At 36.1% G+C, this 21,810-nt stretch overlaps 1 protein-coding gene across 7 annotated transcripts in view; it reads right to left on the reverse strand.

Moving 5' to 3' along the window:
- Positions 1-3,316: 3,316 nt before the first annotated feature.
- The window catches only part of KCNH5 (potassium voltage-gated channel subfamily H member 5), a 350,572-nt gene continuing 332,078 nt past the window's right edge, over positions 3,317-21,810 (reverse strand). For 4 of the 7 annotated variants that reach the window (XM_055538282.1, XM_055538284.1, XM_055538281.1 and 1 more), the window contains exon 11: positions 3,320-5,368. In XM_055538282.1, the coding sequence (XP_055394257.1) occupies positions 4,421-5,368 (948 nt within the window). In that variant the 3' untranslated portion in view covers positions 3,320-4,420. Of the gene's footprint in view, positions 5,369-21,810 lie in introns of all 7 variants that reach the window. The other 3 variants (XM_055538285.1, XM_055538286.1, XM_055538280.1) reach the window with 2 other exon arrangements.

Raw genomic sequence — 21,810 nt, forward strand, 5'->3', positions numbered from 1 at the left:
AATCGTAATATTGATATATGACTTTTTCTCTTATTTCTCTCTTCTTTTCTAAAAGTTCTTCATTCTTTTCATGTTTGATTAGTAGCTCTATATCCCCAGATAATTTTTTAAAATCTTATGTTCACATGTCAGTGACCAATAATTATTTAGCCACTTATGTCTTTCATCACCACTGTCTGACCAGAGAAGTCTTCTCTAAAACCTAGAATATTTAGAAAATGCATCTTGGCTGGTCTTCTATGAAAGAAAAAAACAAAACAAAATGATAATTTGTCTTTAATGTTATTTTCATCAAAGAGGAAGATGATTTTCCACTGACCTAACATCATCTTGATATAAGAAGAGGACAGTTCTTACCTTATGAATTACTGATTGGGAAACTGAAGCCCAGATACACTAAAAAACAGCTAACCTGCTCATAGTTACTGTGATTATGACAAAGACACAGATTCTGAATCCAAGACAGAGCTCAGATATTCATCCTAGGATTGAATTCTAGTTTTCCAAACAGTTGTTCTTTCTTCTCTCCCTTTCCATCTAGACCACAAGAGAAATACTCTTATACATAACAAAGTATGAAACACAACAGTCACATGATTACAAATAGTCCTATTTTAAAGTTATCCATGTATGGGTATGTACATTCTAGACAAATTTTCTGATTATCTACATGAAATTTTGGAAAGGAGACATAAGATTAATGAAAAGATAACAATTTTACAAGAGAGTAGCATTTATTAGGGATATGACAAATAATTTCACTTGTGTCAGCCACTGCACACTTCATAAACAATCATTGCTCTGAAGACTAATTGAAAAATAAAGCTTTCTAAAAGAATTTAGTTATTTAAAATAGAACAGGTGAACCAAATCTCCTTAAAGTTAAGGACAGAAAACAGATTTTCATTTAGGCTCCAATAAGATTAGCTTTCAAAATGCACTTTATTTAGTGGTCATAATTAATATTCCTATTAAAGTGCTGGGTACTCTGGGAATATATATTTGTTCTTAGGAACAATTTAAAACCCCAAACTTTCTAAATCTCTTGCTCTGATCTACATTTTTTTTTTAACTGAATACTTAGGACATCTATGTTGCTATTGCTGTTCAGTTAGTAAGTCATGTCCAACTCTTTGCAACCCCATAGATCAGAGCCAGAGAATTAGAAAGGACATTTGTACTGCTATACTTAATGTAAGATGAAACCTGTGTCATAACAAAAAAATTTCCATTTTAACAATGAAGTCTGTGTCTCTATTCAACATCTATGCCCGGACCATTCTAAAGATTGTTTATGTCAATGTGGTACATGAACTGCTTTGAAATTGTCATCTGCCTTTTGTGTTCCTATTTGCCTTTATCATAAGCTCCTCTATTTACTAGATCAATGTAGTGCAATAATATCCTAATATAGACTGATAAAACTTGTCATCCTGATATGCAGTTCACATTTTTTTTTGTTTGACTTCTGCTATCATGTTGCAACCACCTGTCCAGGGTACAGCATCTGATCTTATACATTATTATTGAAGAATATTGAAGATGTGTAAGGTGCTTTGGAAAATGTTCCAATTTTAAATACATATCTATTTACTCCTATTATTACATTGTTCAGAAAGATAATAATAAAAAATTTTATTCTGGATGCACCAAGAGCATCTATACAGCGTAAGAATGAAACATGCAGTCCTCTGGTCCCCTTAGAGAGAACCTACTGTCTATGTGCTGGTTGAGGCAACACAGAACATGATTGTATCATTAGTGGACATATTAAAGTAAGCGATCACCCTTTACCCAAGTCTGAGTAAGTCTGACTGGAAAGAGTTGTGGAATCTGGGAACCTATAAGATTACTCTATATACAATGTTTGCTGAACACATGCATTTCTGCTGAAAACAGCAGAGTGTATTCAGCACCACATCATGTCATGCACACAGGAACAGGGGTGGCTGGGAAGAATAGTGTGATAACTGCACCATAAATAAGCAACTGATACTCTTCCCTCCTTTGTACTAAAGTAGTTTTAAGCCATATATTTCTTTTCCCAATACATGAACATCACTATTGTAGGTCAATTAGATGAAGTCAATGTTAGAACACAGGAAATATTAGCAATGCTAATAAGCAAAGGCATGGATTGCCAGCTACAAACCACTCTGATGTTTCAGTTACTCATACTTTTACACCAACCGCTATTTCTGAAGCAGGTGGCTAAAGCTAAACTAACCATTTCTGTACTCAGATTATTTTTTATCACTCACTTTTGAAAGCTTAGGCAAGTTTGTCTCAGACATGGTTAAATAGAAAATACCCTGAAATTCAATAAATATCAGAGGTCAAGGAAAAGTACCATCCTCATCATGAAAGCAGTGGAGTCCCACTTGCAACGTTGATTTCTTACACCATGATTACTTCATTGTCCTGTGCCTATGGTAGGTAGTTATTGTAGCATAGCATGAAGATGTGCTACCCTGAAAGCTTCCATTATGAGTAATGGAAATTATGGGCACAAAAATAGGAAAATGGAACCCATGGCACATAACATCTGTCCTGAAATTCCTGGATTAAAGAGGCACATCTTGTGGGCATGCGAAGAAGCTCTAATAGAAGTTCTAAAATATCAACTGTGTTTACAAATCACTTTGCTTTATACTTCTCCAGGCAGATGGTCATAACTTGTCTTTTAGTTCTGTTGTTTTTGTTTGGGGATCCTGGGAGACAGTTTAAAAAGCTCATAAAAATGGGTACAATACATCAAAATATCTCTTTTGATTTTGCTATCACCTCATGTATGTTAATATATATGTACAGATGGTCCAATAATATACAAATTACTGTTTTATATTTTCAACTCAATGCAAACATTAACTGCCCTGCTTCCACTATTAAATGTCATTCATGCACCAATTTAAAAGTATGCCTCACTGATCAACTTTATAAAATAAACTTTAGTCAAAAGAAATAAACTTTCCTAAGTTCTTACAAATGAATGTGCATTTTATTCTCAATACATAGCATTTGAGAGTGTAGCTATACACGATCTTCTGTTACTTTTTTTTTAGTTGATAATAGGCACTTTCTAAGAAGAGGATTTGTGGCCCAAAAGACTCTGAAATTTGGTCTTTAGTACCCTCCTTTCAGAAGCAGATCTGCCTGAGCCTCAATTGTATCAACTCAGCAGAAGTCCAGCAGTAGAACCGTGTGCAAAAAAAGCTTTAGAAAATTGTAACTATAATAATATTATAGAAAAGCAGTTGTCTGAGTTGAACAACTTAACATCTACTTTTTAGTGTTGTTTTTTTTTTTTCCTAACCACGTTTCATGTAGTACCTTTACAAGCAGTAAGAATCGGGCGTGAGCAATTCTGTATCTGTGCTTCATTCTTTCCAAGTCACAAATATGCTACAAAACTTATCTTTTTATATTCTTTTTTATTTTATGTCATTTTAGTTAAATTTTGTATATGTTAAATATTGTTTGCTTGGTTTTCTTTTGCTAAGAACCTTTCAAGTTCACTTTTGAGCAAGTTAAAAATAAAATTTAGAACATTCATCACCTTTGGAAAATCAGCATCTCTAACATAAATTGTTAAAAAGACCCTTTTACCCTGTGGTGCAGTATTTCTATAATAATATACACTATATTAATAGTTCAGTATTTATGGGGTTGAAAAACATGAGCTTATAAGATGGTGGCTGTTATCCAAGATGAAGGGAGTAGGGATATCCTTACATAAGAGTTAATGTTTACTATCTAAGTAAATGTTAAACAAGGAGAGGTACAGTTGAGCAAAAATGCAATTCATGCACAAACCCAAGTAGTAAGTTCCGTATCCCACGTCGATGTCTGACTGAGGCAACAAAACAGTTATTTCAATGGAGCAAATACTGTCTGTTGTGGAAAATAACCTAATACTATGTTACAGAAAAATATCCTATGGAATGAAATCATAAAATGGCACTAATAGTTTAAAAGGTTGAATGATTCCTTGGCATTAATTTATAATTTTAACTTAACAGAAGAGTGAGGAAATGACAGATCAGTATACTCAGCCTGAGATCAAATTTGTCATGGCAACATTGGCAGGTTGGACCCTGATTCTTCAACTATTACACTGCCTTGGTTAACAAAAATCATACTTTTAAAAATTACAGAATAGAGATTATAAATAAATGTAAATTGTGCATGCAGTCAACTGCATAATATACAAGCAATATCTACGTTTTTAATAATTATCTTCTTTGGCAGGCCAGAATCCAGCTGGACATGCAATATTTACACATCAAAATCCATATTGTGTTCATCATATTGAAAGCAAGTGAAAATATATATATATATGTATATACTGTATATATACACATATGTATATAGATGTATATACTGTTTTTAATATATTAACAAATATATATGTATATATATATTAAAAGTGGATTTCATCTTTGTCAGATTCAGGTGACTCAGGCCTTGAAACACTAAAAATATCCTGACAGGGTATTTGAGGAGGTACTTGGAGAGGCATTTGGGATTTTGGAGAAGAGATTGGGGGTGCATTTTTCTCTGAGAGTATTTTTAAGATTTCTGCCACCTGCTTCTCCAGGGCAGTCATTCTGCAGCTTAGCAGCTGAATGTCCTCTTTGAGTTCATGTTTGACTTCCTGCAGTGTGGTCTGTAAGGCCTGCTCGGGGATGGGATAAAAGGGGTGTTTGGCATCAGCCTGGATGGGGCTGTGCTCTAATGGGCTTCGTGCCTCCCCAGCCTTATCCAAACGAAGGTCACTTTTTGTAATCCCACTGTCACAGGAATCTGTTTTCCTTAATGGGTTTTTGGTGACACTGTTCTCTGAGTCACTGCCCTTGGGGTCCTCGGACAATAGCCCCATCGACTCAGCTTTAGTGACGTTATTCCAGTCTTCCTTCTTCTCCTCATGGGCTCCCATATTATTCTTGAGTCGCAGCCACCCTTTCCCATTTCCATTCTTCATTCTTATGGGGCTGTTGACTTTGAGACATTTGGGGTCAGCGCCACCACTGGGCTTGAGTTCCATGGCATCGCGGTTGTTTTGCTTGAGGGACTCGCTGGTTTTCACGTAGGCCAGAGACGTCTGAATGGGTGTGATCTGCGACACGGTGACCACACTGGTGCCGGTGATAGGCGCTCCATTCTGTAAGGAGCGGCTTTCTACCTGCAGCTGGTTCCGCTCGGGGTCACTCTGCGTTGACCCCTGATTCCGCAGCTCCTTCTGCTGCTTGAATTTCTGGAAGAGCTTTCTTACCGGATGGTCCACGGGGATGCTGAGGGTGACCTCATTCTTTTGCCTGAGGCGCTCCTCCTCTTCTTTCTTCACATCACTGATTTTGCGGAAAATGATCTGTGGAGGGGCAGAAAGATTAAAAACTTGACTATAAAAACAGATGACTTAATACTTGTGTGACAAGATACCAAGTGTATTCTGTTTTCCAAAGGAAACTCTTGAAGATAGGGCAAGCAAGACCACTTCTGAAGGGAAAAATAGTCCAGTGCCAGTTAACAGGTACTGTACACTTGAAATTAGACATGGAAACACTGAGTAAGCTTGCTCAGCTTATTTTGTCCCACTTCCTTGCATATCAGAGGGGGAATGTAGTAAAGAAACAACTAAATAGAGCTATTTGCTTTCTTGTTCACGTTCCCGTTTCACAGAACATAGACAAATACATAAATATAAACATCTATTAATATGTTAGTATATATGTATATTTATACATGTATACATGCATGTGCAAGAAAACATATTTATCTCTTTGCAATATATCACTATTTCCTGTAAGTTTTTCTTTTTTCTTTTTGATCATATTAATATGATTCAAACCCATTCTTAATGTCATCCTCTGTTTAGAGGTCAAATAATAAGAGTTCTAAGCTATAAAAATACTGAAAATTTAGGCAGTCTACCTACATAGCACTGTGAGTTGGATAGAAGGAGGGATTAAATTTATTTATGTGGCTCTGAGGCTAGAACAAGGATTTATATATAGAAGCTTCGGGAAGGTAAGTACCAGGTCAGTATACAAACTTTATTTCAAACTACTACGCATTAACTGATTTCACTGCCTCAAAAACTCATGAAACTCACACCACTGAAATATTCGAACAGAAATAAGAACGTTGTCCATGTAATACTTTCACTGAGTAGGAGGCTGGACTCTTCAAATTCCAATATTTTAAAAATTCAAATGTAAAGTTAAATACATAGTACATGCAGGATTAGATGAGCACTCACAAATAAGTAAGCATAGATTTTATTAAAAATGTATTTTGAAAATAATATTGTGAAGTTACAACTCCATCAAGAAAAATATAAAAGACTGACTATGTAAGAAATTATTACCACTTAAATTATCAGAGTCAGAGGTGAATTTGGAAAGTGTGAGATTTTTTACTCTAAAGAACAAAATAACTACAGATGAGGGTTATAAGGAATATTCACAAGGGAGTTATATTAATGTGCTTTCAGAATCAGATAATTTTATGATGCTAGCAAAATGACTTGCCTCCATCACCCTCTCTTATTAAGCTGTTGGTTGGATTAGAACTACATGTGAAGTATATAGTCTCTCTCATGTAATAGACTCTCAGAATACGTTGATTATCTCCCTTGAACTCTCATAAAACACTTTCTGTTTGAAACCATTTTCATTACCTCTGTCTCCGTATAGTCATTGATCTTATGCTAGAACCAATACTAGTGATGATCACTGTAAACAGAGAAGTCAGGGAGAGGCAATTCTCCCTATAAAAGCACATTTTCTAAATTGATATTGATGCACTAAATATAGCTTATCAAGAAGTAATAATTTATATTTTAAAATAAATATTCTCTAAATTCGGTAACTGTCTATAAAGACCAGCATATTTTCCCCTCTCCACTAGTACATGAAATGGATCTTTTTGAAAAATGTAATTCTAATCTCTTTAGTCTGATATCAAAGCTCCAGCAGTTTAATAAGAAGTCTTTCAAAGGGTTGACATATTTCTCATGCTTCCTAGGTAAATAAGGCTTGTGCTAAACTTCAAGATATTAACACTTTTTGAGACCAGACAAATCTAAACATGGAAATGAAGATACTCTATTCCTGGATCATTCCCTTTCATTGTAAATGCAGTTACTTTGATTCTATGAACTGACATAAAGGGACTAATGTAAATGGTGGGTCACATCCTTCTTCCCACTGGACTCCAGCCTGGTTTGTTTTTAAATGTAGTTACTTAGCCTTGGAAAGACATAGCCTTGGTGAGGGGTGGTAACTGAGATTACCCTTCACATTTTGGGGGTGGGGAAATGCATCTATGTCAAATGAACAGTGGAGGAGGGCAAGGCTTGGTGCACAGGGATGTCAGATAAAATACAAGACATCCATGCAATATTTAGGACACACTAAAAAATCATACATTATTTATCTGAATGGGATAAATTTATACTGTCATGTGAGGTTCACAGATGAAAGATTTGGGGTTCTTGGAGACTGAGAACCTGTGGGCATTTTAGGCCATACTTTTATGCTTTAAATTTTCAATACAATGGCTAATAATTGCTTATAATTATTGTGTGCTTACCAAATTTGGGATGCTTTGTGATTTAAGGATGTAATATGCCCAAGTAAAACATCAGTTTAAAAAAATAAGCCTTCTTTCTCCAGTTTCCCTTACCAGTCAGGCCCTCTCCATCAACCAAAAACCAACAAAGGCCTTTGACACTGCTACCACTAAGTGAAGAACAAAGACTCCTAATGCCATACTACTGAGTACAAGGGGAGTTCTGTGACAGGGCCAGGCTGCCACTCTGCATCAAGGGACAAATAAAATAGAACTGGGTTGGCATATTTTGTCACCAAAAAGATGTAAAAGGAAATGAGAAAAAGAAAGAATGAGGTTTTGTATATGAAAAACAGAATCCGAAGAATTCATACTTGGATTTAATCAATTATTTAGCATAAACAGACTTGTAAGTCAAAGCTCAGTTTAAAAAAAAAAAACAAAAAACTTTTAAATTGAATGGAGTTTCCTGAATGAGACTAAATTTATCTATTTTGACTGTAGAACAGAAATTATGACTTTTTCAAAAATGCTTATCAAAAATACTTATTAAAAAAGAGGTCACTTCTACAAATGTATTATCTCATTTAACTGTCATTACTCCTCTATGAGATAGGTCCTATTATTCTCATGTTACAGAAAAGCAGACTGAAGCACAAAAAGTTTAAATGGTTTGCAGTAGGTCACACAGCTAGTAAATGGCCAGGGTACAAATCCATGGAGTCAGATTCCAAACAGTTAACCATTACAGTCTAATGCAGTTCTTCAGGATAACTCTGACACCACCTCCTGTACCTGTGAAAACCCAGACAGGTGAGTGGATGAAGTAGGGAGTGATACAGCAGTTTAACATCCAAAAGGCAACCCTTCACAGAGCATTTGCCATGACGAACCATCCCTCAAAGTGGTGAAATGAATAAACAACTGAAGCTCTGTGCTTGTTGAATAAGTAGAGTTGACAAACACTTGCTGAGTAGAATCAAGTTCAAGTTTTTGACCCACAGATCAATCTTTAAAGAACCTGAGTAAGAATCCTTGAACTGTAAGAATAGAATAACATCCATTAAGAATGTATTTTCTGGCTGATGACAAAGCAAAACTTTCCTAATGTGAGGTATGAGAATATAGGCCCTGAAAATTTAAAAAAAAATTACAGAGGTGTCACAACCAGTTGGCCTATGTCTTACGTGCAAAGCCTGATAGACTTTGCTATGACTTATAAAAAATGTGTTACACAACAAATAAGAAAATAAAGTCACCGTGTTTCAAAAACATTAAAGGTAGTAACATTAAATATAATAAATGCTCATAGTTTGAAGATAATTTTATGACTCTAAACTCCAACTTTGAATAACAGTATGTTTTTATTATGAGGAAGACATTTCATCATAAAAAATAGGATGAAAATTATTCTACATTACCATTACAAGCATGAATATTCTCATATAAATTATCTCAGTCCATGCTGAATCTTTCCTTCTAAAGAAGTGCTTCTTACCTTTAACATTTTAATCATGTAGAATAAAATGGTTTAAATTCATAAGGAGGAGAAAGATTGATAATTTTTAGTTAGTTAAACCTTCAAAACAGTGTGTTTTTATTTTAGATTAAAATAATCTGCAGGCTACTTTTTGGCATTGAAAGAATCTTCAAATAATAAGAATTTTCATCATCCAATTGATTCTTACATTGGCAATGTGTCATACAGAAAGTAAAAAATTTCCTATTAATTCAATAATTCAATACATAAGCTATATACATTAATTCTGCCAAATGATAACATAAAATTATGATTATTTTTCCTTAGAAAACAAAGATTTAAAAGCAAAATCCCCCAAAACATTATTTTAAAAAATAATTAAAGGATCTGAGTGAAGTTCAGAGGAGATCAACTTATATAAGAATTAAATCGTGTAAAGAAACAACTAGGATTAAAATAAATCAGCTTTTAAAAATGCAATATTTGCTTTTTTTCTTTAGGAACCTTTAGCAAGAGCTTCCTACAACCTCTTGCACCGTGTCTATCTTTTGCTGAATGGCAAGTCAAATTGCTAATAAACACTAAAAAATTAAGGACAGAATTAGAAAAGAAAAATCACAAATGAGACTATGATTAGAGCCACACATTTATTGGTAGAAAGCACAATAGCCTGTACTGTTTCTAAGAGTAAAGGGGTTTATTTCATTTAAGCTTTTCTTCTCCTTGCTTCATTATGTTCTGTGGAGCCCATGCTGGAAGGTTTAATTTATTTAAATGATAAAAGCTTCTTAAACTTGACAGGGAACATGGCCAACTGAGCTTTCCATTTCAAAAGTAGGACATTTGATAATAAAAGGGATATCAAAATTGAATAATTTGAATGTGTACTGAACTTTGAAATCCAATAAAAGCAAGGGGAGAAAAAGGGTTAGAATCATTTATTTAATGACATGGATTTAGTAGTATGTAATTTGGAGGATAGAGGTGTACTCTCTGAAATGGCTCATCGCTTCCCAGATCTGTGAATCTACAGAATTGACTAGGAATTTATAGCTACTTACACAATCAAACACCAGCTCCAGATTATCTGACTGTCTTTAAGGACTTAGTTGTTTTGGTGCTTTGGTTCCTTTTACTGTTTCTATAAACTTAGTCACTAATTCTAACTCTAGTCTTTTCAACCATTCCAACCTGAACTAATACAACAAAGAAGTACTTAGCAATCACTATTGTGTACATATCAGATGCTATAAACTTTTTTTAACAAAGGCTTCGGTGACAGAGCTGTGGGAGGTGACCATGTGTGACTGAAGGATAACAATGATACACCACACTCTGATTTGAAATATGGCTGCCTTGCTTAATTCAACCATTCATAGGCTCTTCCAGGGCAAGGACTGTGTTATAGATCTAGTTCAGCCCCTTAGGTCCTAAATGAGCTTTGAGGAATTAATTAATTAAGTGATTAATACAAAGAAAAAGGAAGGAAGGGAGGCGAGTAGAAAGGAAAAAGTAAGGAAATGAGAGAAAAAGAAAATTGTTTGATTTTGTTAATGTGTTGGGAAATGCCTAATACGAATAGATGTGGTTAATAAGATGCAAATGCAGGACATTCTGAGAGAAGGTAATGGCACCCCACTCCAGTACTCTTGCCTGGAAAATCCCATGGACGGAGGAGCCTGGTAGCCTGCAGTCCATGGGGTCGCTAAAGTTGGACACGACTGAGCGACTTCACTTTCACTTTTCACTTTCATGCATTGGAGAAGGAAACAGCAAGCCACTCCAGTGTTCTTGCCTGGAGAATCCCAGGGACGAGGATCCTGGTGGGCTGCCGTCTATGGGGTTGCACAGAGTTGGAGACGACTGAAGTGACTTAGCATCAGCAGCAGTAGCAGCAGCAGGACATTCTAGACTTAACTGATATAATTACGCATTTCTATTACTAAAGTTTTTTCATTAAAAAAATATAAAAGCAGGAAGCCAAAGTCTTCAAAATCAAGACTATAGCTAATCCAAGGTAAAGCTGGCAAAGTTTAGACTCAGTCTCAAATATTGCAATAATCCATGATTTGTCTTCTCTGTCTCAGTTTCTAGATTTCCCTTTATTCCATTCTTTACTATTATATATCAAATATGATAGTGTCCCAAACACAAAAATCACAGAGTAAAATCAAAGCTCTTTAATGCAGTCAGCAAGCCTACAGTGGTTAGTTAACCTTCCTTTCCAACTTCTGTTTTCCTTCACTCTCACTTGACCTTCACACACCAGCTACTGAATCAATTTGAGATCTAGAATCGAACACTGCACATAGTGTTCTCTCTCCTCCTCCTCACCTGCTGGGGAGCTCCTACTTATCCTTTAATCCTCAGCTCACTCTGCTCGTCTTTATGAGTCAGGACCAGCTAAACAATGTGCTTTTTTTTTTTTTGTACTTGCTCAGTCATGTCCAACTCTGTGACCCTATCAACTGTAGCCCACCAGGCTCCTCTGTCCATGGGGATTCTCCAGGCAAGAATACTGGAGTGGGTTTTCATGCCCTCCTCCAGGGGATCAACCCAGGGATTGAACCCAGGTCTCCTGCATTACAGGCATATTCTTTACCATCTGAGCCACCAGGGAAGCCCAGCTATACAATATGTAGGGCCAAATACAACATAAAAATTCAGGGCCTCTAATATCATACTTAATGGTAAAATACTGAAAGCTCTTTCAAGAGTTCAGGAAAGAGACAGGTATGTACCATCTTGCCACTCCTGTTCATCACTGTGATAAAGCTAATACTCAGGGAAATTGTCAAGAAAATGAAATAAAAGACATTCAGAATGAAGAAGAATTAAAATCATCTCTATTTGGAGATGACATGATTAGTTACACAGAAAATCCTAAGGAATCCACATACAGTTGTGCATGCATGCACACACACACAAACATACAGACAAAAAACTAGTAGAGCTAATAAAGGACTTGAGCAAAAATGTAGGATACAAAATCAATAAAAAGTTAGTTGTATTTCTATACTAGTAATGAATGATCTAAAAATAAAACTAAGAAAATAATGTCAGAAGACAGCATCAAAGAAAATAGAATACTTAGGAAAATTTTTAACCAAAGAAACACAGGACTTATACACAAAAACTATAAAACATTGTTCAAATAAAGATCCAAATCAATAGATATTCATGTTTATAAACTGAAAGACTAAATATTGTTAGCATGACAATATCCCCCAAATTCTCCTCTAGAATTAATTCCTAAATTGATTAGGAATTAAAATAAAAATTTTATTTTTCAGGAACTGACAAGCTGACCCTAAAATATAGGTGGAAATGCGAGGGACCCAGAATATCTAAAAATATCAAAATATAAGAATGTAGTTGGAGGATTCATACTTTCCAGTTTAAAAACTTATTCCAAAGCTTTAGTAATCAAGACAATGTGGTACTGGCATAAGGACAGACATATACATCAATGGAATAGAACTAAGAGTCTAAAAATAAACCTATGCATTTATGGTCAATTGCTTTTTGACAAGAATGCCAAGAGGATTCAATTAGGAAAGATTAACCTTTTCAACAAATGGCACTGGAGCAACTGCATGTTCACAAAAAAGAAAAATATATAGATAGATAGATACAGATGCAAGTCTCATACCATATAGAAAATTCAACTCAAAAATATATCAAAGACTTAAATGTAAGAGCTAAAACTATAAAATTCCTAGAAAGAACCCAAGGCATAAATTTTAGTGACCTTGAATAAGGCAAAGCTTTCTTAGACACCTAAATCTCAAGCTACCAAAAATATTAAATAGATAATTTGGACTTCACTAAACTTCAAAACTTAATCATAAAAAAGAATGAAATAATACCATTTGCAGCAATATGGATGGACTTAGAGATTATCATGCTAAGTAATTAAGAGAGAAAGACAAATATAATAATACTTATATATGAAATCTCAAAAAGCTTTTGCAAATGAACTTATATACAAAAGAGAAATAGGCCAATAGAAATAGAAACAAGCTTACGCTTACCAGAAGAGAAACAGTAAGGGGGAGGGATCGATTAATAACGTAAGTCACTTTGCTTTACACTTGAAACTAATACAACATTGTGAATCAACTGTACTTCAATAAAAATATACAAAAATAGTCAAAGAATTAGAAAAGATATTTACCCAGAGATGCTATACAAATTATCAACTGGCACATGAAAAGGTGCTCAGCATCATTAGTCATTAGGGAAATGCAAGCCAAAACCACAATTTCACTTCCTCTAGGATGGCTATAATAAAAAGATAACAAGTATTATTAATAGCAGAAAATACCAAGTGTTGGGAGGATGTAGAGTAACTGTAACCCTCGTACACTTCTGGTGCAAATATAAAAATGCCTCTGTGGAAAGCAGCTTGTCAGTTTCTCAAAAATGTGACATAGAGTAGCCATACAACCCAGCAATTCCACTAGTAGGCATATATGCAAGAAAAATAAAAATGTAGTGATGCAAAAACTTGTACATGAATGTTCATAGTGGCACTATTCATGATAGCCAAAAAGTAGAAACAACCCAAATATCTAATAATGAATGAATCAGCAAACAAAATGTGGTATACGCATACAAAAAATATTACCTAGCCATAAAAGGAAACAAAGTACTGATCCATGTGACACCTTGAAAATATCACCCTAAGTGCAATAAGCCTGATACAAAGTGTCATGCATTGCATGATTTCACTTAAATAAAATGTTTAGAATAGGCAAATTTAGTCAAGAAGTAATGTTTTCCAAAGTTTAGGGGATATGGGAAATGGGGAATGAATCCTAGCAAGTGTGAGATTTCTTTTGCGGGTAATGCAAATACTCTGGAATTAGATAGTGGTGATGGTTACACAATTTTGTGAATGTACTAAAAATCACTGAACCGTATCCTTTAAAATGGTGAATTGTATGGTGCATGAATTATATCACTAAAAAAAAAGCAGGTCTTCTTGTTCGAAATGATGAAGAATTTCAAGATAACAGCAACAGAGTATTCAACCAAGATCTGGGCTCTTCTCCTAAGAGCAAAGTCTTAAGGCTGGGCATCCAGGAAGCCACCGTGCTGGGAGACTTTCACTTACTGCCCAGGTAGAACTGCTGCTGCTGCTGCTGCTGCTGCTGCTGCTGCTGCTGCTGCTAAGTCGCTTCAGTCGTGTCCGACTCTGTGCGACCCCAGACAGCAGTCCAACAGGCTCCCCCGTCCCTGGGATTCTCCAGGCAAGAACACTGGAGTGGGTTGCCATTTCCTTCTCCAATGCATGAAAGTGAAAAGTGAAAGTGAAGTCGCTCAGTCGTGTCCGACTCTTCGCTTCTGTCCTATTCTACATCCTCATGTCATGTCATGTCATGTGAAGTCTCTCAGTCGTGTCCGACTCTTTGCGACCCCGTGGACTGTAGCCCAGCAGGCTCCTCCATCCATGGGATTCTCCAGGCAAGAATACTGGAGTGGGTTGCCTTTTCCTTCTCCAGGGGATCTTCCTGACCCAGGGATCGAACCCAGATCTCCTGCGTTGCAGTCAGACGCTTCAGGGCATTTATTTTATGGCACATGAATGGTGGGATACAGAAGCAAATAAGATAATCATTCACACTGTATTTGTTAAACACTTACCATGTTTCAAGCCCTGTTTAAGAGTTATGTATATATCAGTAAACAAAACAAAACCTCTTAACTATTCCATAGAATGTCAGGTGATGTGGGCTACAAAGAAAAAGAAAGAGCATCAGAACCTAGAGAAGGCAAAGTGGTTGGATCTCTACTGGGAAGTGATATTGGAGCGAAGACAGTCATGGAATGAAGAAGCTGGTCATGCAGATGGCCATGGGGACGGGGGAAACCAGAGCTGAAGGCGTCTGCATGTTTGATGAACAGTGAGGAAGACAGAGCTGCTGGCATTTAGTAACCATGGGGAGAATTACTGCCGAGGAGGTTGGAGAGGAGGCCATGGACTTTGGTTTTTAAATGTGAGGAGATGCTGTGGGAGACTTTGGAGCAGAGGGTCTCACTTCCACTCTGAAAGGATAGCTCAGGCTGTTGTGGGAAAAAATAAATTATATAGTCAGAAGGACAGGAAGAAGGTACCAATCAGGAAGCTTTTTGGGTAACTCTGCTGAGACATCATGTTTGACTAAGACAAGAGAGATAGAAATGGAGGTAGTAACAAGTGGTCAAATTCTGAATTTATTTTGCGAGTAAGACTAATGGAGTTTGCAGATGTACTGGATAAACAATCTAAGAAAATATTAAAACATTTTAAGGTCTCTCTTTAGGCTACACAAAAGTATAAATAGCAGTACCATTTTCTGATGGTGAAACCTGATATGGTATCCTATAAACTAGAAAGACAAGCTATCTGTCCCCCTAGACACACACACACACACACACACACACACAGATGCATGCATATATACATACATACATATATAAACATGTGCACAATGTATCAAAGTGGAACAAAAGCAGTATACCTGACTTAACACTCCCATTAAAAGCTGTAGGGAATCACGGCTGAGAGGCTCAGCCATCACTGGTCCCAGATAATGATGAGATCTGCCAGGCAGGCACTGTGATGCCCCTCTGCCCTGGCAGTGGGGTAAAGTCCTTTATGAGTTTCTCAGTCTACTATGTGGGATAAGTTCTATCATCCACTGTTCTCTGTGGCTCATTATTCCTTTTCTTTGGATGCTCATTTTTGTCCATTTCCCTCTACAGTTCAAACCTGTTATTGGAGTTGGAAATTTTATCCTATTTCAAGACTGTAGAGCTTCCTCAGCTTCTTCCTGCCTGCAGATTAGGGGCCTGAGGTTTGGTTTTGAGCTCACATTAAAAACAAAAAAATGATTTTTTAAGACCAAGCTTAAGAATGAAGGCAGGAGGAGAAGGGGATGACAGAGGATGAGATGGTTGGATGGCATCACCGACTCAATGGACATGAGTTTGGGTAAACCCTGAGAGCTGGTGATGGACAGGGAGGCCTGGTGTGCTGTGGTTCATGGGGTTAGAGTCAGACACGACTGAGTGACTGAACTGAACTGAACTGATGGTTTCTTTGGCCATATAATTATCTTTAAAAAATTAGCTTCTGATCTGTTTATAGTCGACTCCATATTCCTGCAACCTCAAAAAAAGGTATTTCCTAGATATAGTTCTCAAGTCTGGTTTAATCCTTTACTTTCTTGGCACCATGTCTCTGTTACTCTCAGTCTCTGCCTCTGTCTCTTTCTCCATGATGGAAACTACATTGAAAGCATCAGGTTTGATGGGATATCATATCTCTATTATCTGATCTTTGCCATGTGAAAGTCACTCAGCCGTGTCCGACTCTTTGCAACCCCATGGACTATACAGTCCATGGAATTCTCCAGGCCAAAATACTGGAGAGGATGGCCATTCCTTTCTCCAGGGGATCTTCCTAATTCAGGTACTGAACCCAGGTCTCCTACATTACAGGCGGATTCCTTATCAGGAAGGTTGAGCCACCAGGGAAGCCATAAAACCATCTAGACATTTTTTGTACCAAAAAGTCATTTTTGTACAAAAACTTTTCTGTCTTATTTTTACATTTTCATGTTCTAAATCCTTTCCATATCTGCCTACAGGCCATCCAGTTCTTGCCTGTGATCACCTCTTTCTTCTTATGCCTTGCTAGATGTAACCAGTCACAACCCCCACTCACTACTCGAATTCTGCTTTCCAAACTTTTCCAAAAGAACTAGTGCATTGGAACACAATCACAGGTGGCCACTATACCGCATGTTTCATTACTGTAAAATATTGGTTTCCATCTTTTCATGCCTCAAATATCAATTTCCTTACTTATTTCTATTCCTGTTAAGTTACTGCCTCATATTTTAGAATTAATGTTGATAGAGTCTCACTCTTGGTATCAATTTAAGCTGATACTCAACAATTTATTTCCAGTGACACAAATATGAGAATATGTTTAACACAGTGGACTGTATGGTTTAAATAAAGCTGGTAAATTTTTATGTTATATTTTTTCCAACAATTAAGAAATCAAATAATACCTAAAAATAGAATCATAAACTTTTAAAAAAATTACCTTCAATTTGAAAAAGTCATCTTGCACACACAAAAAATATAAATTCATCAATAAATAGACATGAAATTAAGACTATTTCCATAACTACTGATTAAGACAAACTAAAACACTGATTGTTAACCAAGAAGGAAAATAAATTACATAAGACAAGAACAATGGAAGGGTAATAATTAAACAAACACTCACATAGTTTTACTGGCAACAGATATATGGGAGATTCAAATTTGAATTCAACATCACAGTTTCAAGCGTATTGAGCAGAAAATTGTCATTTACATAGTTGAAAGAAAAAGAAAGTGAAGTCACGCAGTCATGTCCTACTCTTTGCGAGCCCATGGCCATGGGATTCTCCAGGCAAGAATACTGGAGAAGGTGGCCATTTCCTTCTCCAGAGGATCTTCCCTACACAGGGATTGAACCCAGGTCTCCCACACTGCAGGTAGACTCTTTACTGTCTGAGCCTCCAGGGGCTCTGTACTTGATATATAGATAAAGACAAAAATGAAATTAATTTTGGGGAACAAGTCATAAAAAGGAAATAATTGTTTAGGCAGTGCTAAACAAAAATTAGAGAAAATTTATTTTCCCAGAATCTGAACACAGCATACATATACTATTAAAAAAAGGATCCTTCTTAAAGAACTATAATTTTCAACTGCAACTATTTGTAAGCATTTAGATATTTAGAAGATTCAGAAGAATAAAGTTATTTTACTTTTTAAGTTCTTATAGAATTTTTAGAACACTCAAGTTTAAAGGAACAAAATTGACTAAAAAAAAATCACCATTACATGTTGCTTGCTATGCAATGTAAGACTAAAGCCATTAGTATTGGCTAAAATCCATAAATGGACCATTAGATCACAATGTTTTTGATAACATAGTTATTCTGTCACAGTAGCAATTGTGTCCACATGTCTTCATCTTGGAATTGCTGCAATAAAAATACCAGATTGGAGGAATTGTACTAAGTATTTCCCATGGATTATTTGCTCATCTAAATTGAACAATAATCCATTTTATAGACTAAAACACTGAGGCTTAGTGAGATTTTAAAATCTTCCCCAAGTCTACACAACTAATGAGAGACAAAACTAAGTTTCCAGCCTGGTTCTGTTGAACTCAAAAACTAGATTTCTCTGATTTAAGAATGCCTTATCTAAATTTAGGAGAGATGCAAAGGATCTAAAGGATCAAAGGCCTAGGGAAAAGGAAATTAAATGATAAATGAGGTTAAATCACTTTAGTAATAGCATACACCAAAGTCATGACTGGGCTGAAAGTTTAACACACGGAAGGAGATACAGACATATGAATATGTAATAGGACTCTTCAGTATGCAAGTAGAAAATAACACTGCTTAACATTTGTCAAATGTGATACATTTTATAACACACTTAAGCATATGCTGCCTCATCCCCCTTCTCCAAACTCTACAAGTCAGGCAGGGCAATTATTATTATCCCTATTTGACAGATGAAGGTCAGAGAAGTTACATGAGTTGCCTGAATTCATTTAGCTAGCAAATGGCCAAGCTGGGACTGAAATCTATTTTCTACTGCCAACTCCAGCGTTCCTTCCACTATTCCACGCTGACACTCCTAATGCTATGTATAATTTTGTTTTATAGTTTACAATGTACTTTCAGCTATATTACTCTACTAGATCTCATTTGATACTATTTCTTTGTCCCCAGGAACACATCTAATGTGTGGCTTTAGCATTTGCCTTGTAAGATAATTCCTGTGCCTCAGGCAGAACCATTATCGAAGTAAGGCAGTTACAATACCTCAAAAAATATTTTCTTAATGAAAGAAAATTTCTACGGTTTTGTCTGAAAAACCAACGCTAGTATATTTAAATATGTGTTCATTTTTGCCTTTGATGCTAAAAGAATGTTGCAGCTTTTAGTTACTATCACACACAAATTCTTTGCTGCTGGGAAATATAAATTGATAGGTAAATAATTATCTGTTGGAGTGTTATCTTCTAGAAAAATTTAGCTATGTATATCTAGCCTAGATGCTATCTTACTGTTTCAATCTTTTACATTTGGAATCAAATTTACATAAAATAATTCTTGGACATTTCTTTATTTTGTGGAATTTGATAGCTGAAACTCAAGAGGAATCAAGTGAATGGGCATTTGGATGGATAGCCAACCATTCAGTTAGATTCAGAGCCAAGTCCACTCTCTTGTTTGTAGATTAAAATGGTGCATCAATTTTTTTTAAAGATGTCTCTGAGAGTCAGGAGACTAGGGTTTGGATACTATCTCTGACTACCTGTATAAAGTTGACTGAGCCACTCAGCCTTTCTAAATATCAGATGTACTTAAATATCTAGTTATACAGGTAAATAATTCTCTATTTTATCAGGCTGATTTAGCTATTCTATGTCAAACAGACATCAATTGCTTATGTTGAATCTAATGAGTGGTATAAATATAGCATATGTTGACCCAGCTGAATTCAAAATGGTGTCTGTATTTGTTGATTGCAAAATAACCAAGTTCTTGTGTAGAAATCACTCCTCTTTCGTTCACTACTTGGATTATTGAACTTTCTGTAAAAGCTAAATTAAATGTGCAAGTAATATTTCCCTGCCTCTTTGGAACATCTCTATTCCATTTGAATAACTTGTACAATACTTTCAATACATTACATTCTAGTAAAAGCTAGTAGAAACAGAATTGGTGATAAATGCCCCCTTCCAACTTAAAAACACCTTTTGCAAGCGACCTGATATTTAGAGGATCCAGTGGAAAGAACAATGATGGGTCATTTGGAGACTGGAGTTCTAGTCCTAGCCAGGGATCTAATTAGCTATGTGACCTTTTGTACAAGTCCCATAATCTTTTGGGACTTTAGTTTCTTTACCTAACTTCTTATGTCTTGGTCTTCCCTGATGGCTCAGCTGGTAAAGAATCCACCTGCAATACAGGAGAACTGGGTTCCATCCCTGGGCTGGGACCTGGAGAAGGGAAAGGCTACCCACTCCAGTATTCTGACCTGGAGAATCGCATGGACTGTCATCCATGGTGTCACAAAAAGTCGGACATGACTACCAGCTTTCCCTTCACTTATGACAAGGCTGGATTTAGTTCTTTTCAGCTTTAACTATCTTCAGATATATGAAATAAGACAATCTACTTTACTCTCTCTAAATTATTCCTAACATAACTTCTTGCTATAAGATTGCACCCTTGCCCAATTTTCCAAATGTCAAAATTCTTTTCATCAAACCCTGGCTCTGCTGAGGCTCCTATGACCCTCAGTAACAATTACAGAGCTAGGATACATACATGTGCTGCTTTTATTTTTGTTTTGATTCTGCTTCCTCCACAGGCAGCTGCTCACATGCTGTGCTGAGATAAGATGAAAGTTTGCTGCTAATTACCAAGGTTGTGCTTCTAAAGAGTGTGGGCCAGTAATTGAATTGCAGTGTCTAGAATTGGGTATTAGGTAATAACTTTGTTCCCACAGTGCTAAACTGTAATTAGTTATTCTAGTCAAAGAAGAGTGAGAAGCTCTGTGGCTGTTTCTTTTTTTTTAATTTTATTTTATTTTTAAACTTTACATAATTGTATTAGTTTTGTCAAATATCAAAATGAATCCGCCACAGGTATACATGTGTTCCCCATCCTGAATCCTCCTCCCTCCTCCCTCCCCATTCCATCCCTCTGGGTCGTCCCAGTGCACCAGCCCCAATCATCCAGTATCGTGCATCGAACCTGGACTGGCAACTCGTTTCATACATGATATTTTACATGTTTCAATGCCATTCTCCCAAATCTTCCCACCCTCTCCCTCTCTCTCAGAGTCCATAAGACTGTTCTATACATCAGTGTCTCTTTTGCTGCTGTTGTCAGGAGTTGGAAACTACAGTTTTATAAAGAACAGAGCTGTGGATTGACTGAGTGACTGAGATATGTCAGTTCGGTTTCCCACCAACATGCACATGCATACACACACTGCAGAGCCAACAGAGGCTCCTGGAAGTAAAGTTTGAGCTCTCACCATTGTAAGGTCTGGTTAAAGAGATCTAGGCTCTGGGGCACAAATTTTGAAAAATTATATGTGAGTATTAAATGGCAGTATAATATATGATAACCTCACTTGAAGCTTCCTATAATAATATATTCATATATTGGTACCAAATTACTATTCATTAATTAAAACATATATCTGTGATTTATTGTATTTGGAAATATGTTTACAAATATGCTTACAGTCAAGATAGATCTGCCAGTATCATTTTCTATTTATTATTAGCTATTATTTATTGTTAGCTAGTTGTGTTATCCTTATGTGGAAGGGCATTATATTCCATACATTACTGTGATTGGAGGTATTGTCTCCTAATAACACAGGTAAAATAATATGTAACCTGAGAAGAATCTTTGCCCTGTTTCCTTAGAAAGCACAAACTATATAGCTCATCTGATAATTCAGAGAATTTTGGATCTGAATGAAAGATAATCTCTGAGGAGTAAGCTAATTATTTTTAGTTGAGAATCACATGGGATAAAAGGGAGACTATGAGAGATCATAGTTGATTGAGGACATAAGCAGGGAAGGAGAAGGAGTATGAGAGTTTATGTTTTTGAGGGTCAGCTGGGTTCCTGGAAAATTTTGCATAGAGAATATAAAAATAA

This window comes from Bubalus kerabau, chromosome 10, assembly GCF_029407905.1.
Source record: "Bubalus kerabau isolate K-KA32 ecotype Philippines breed swamp buffalo chromosome 10, PCC_UOA_SB_1v2, whole genome shotgun sequence".
In the NCBI taxonomy this organism is placed as follows: Eukaryota; Metazoa; Chordata; class Mammalia; order Artiodactyla; family Bovidae; genus Bubalus; species Bubalus kerabau.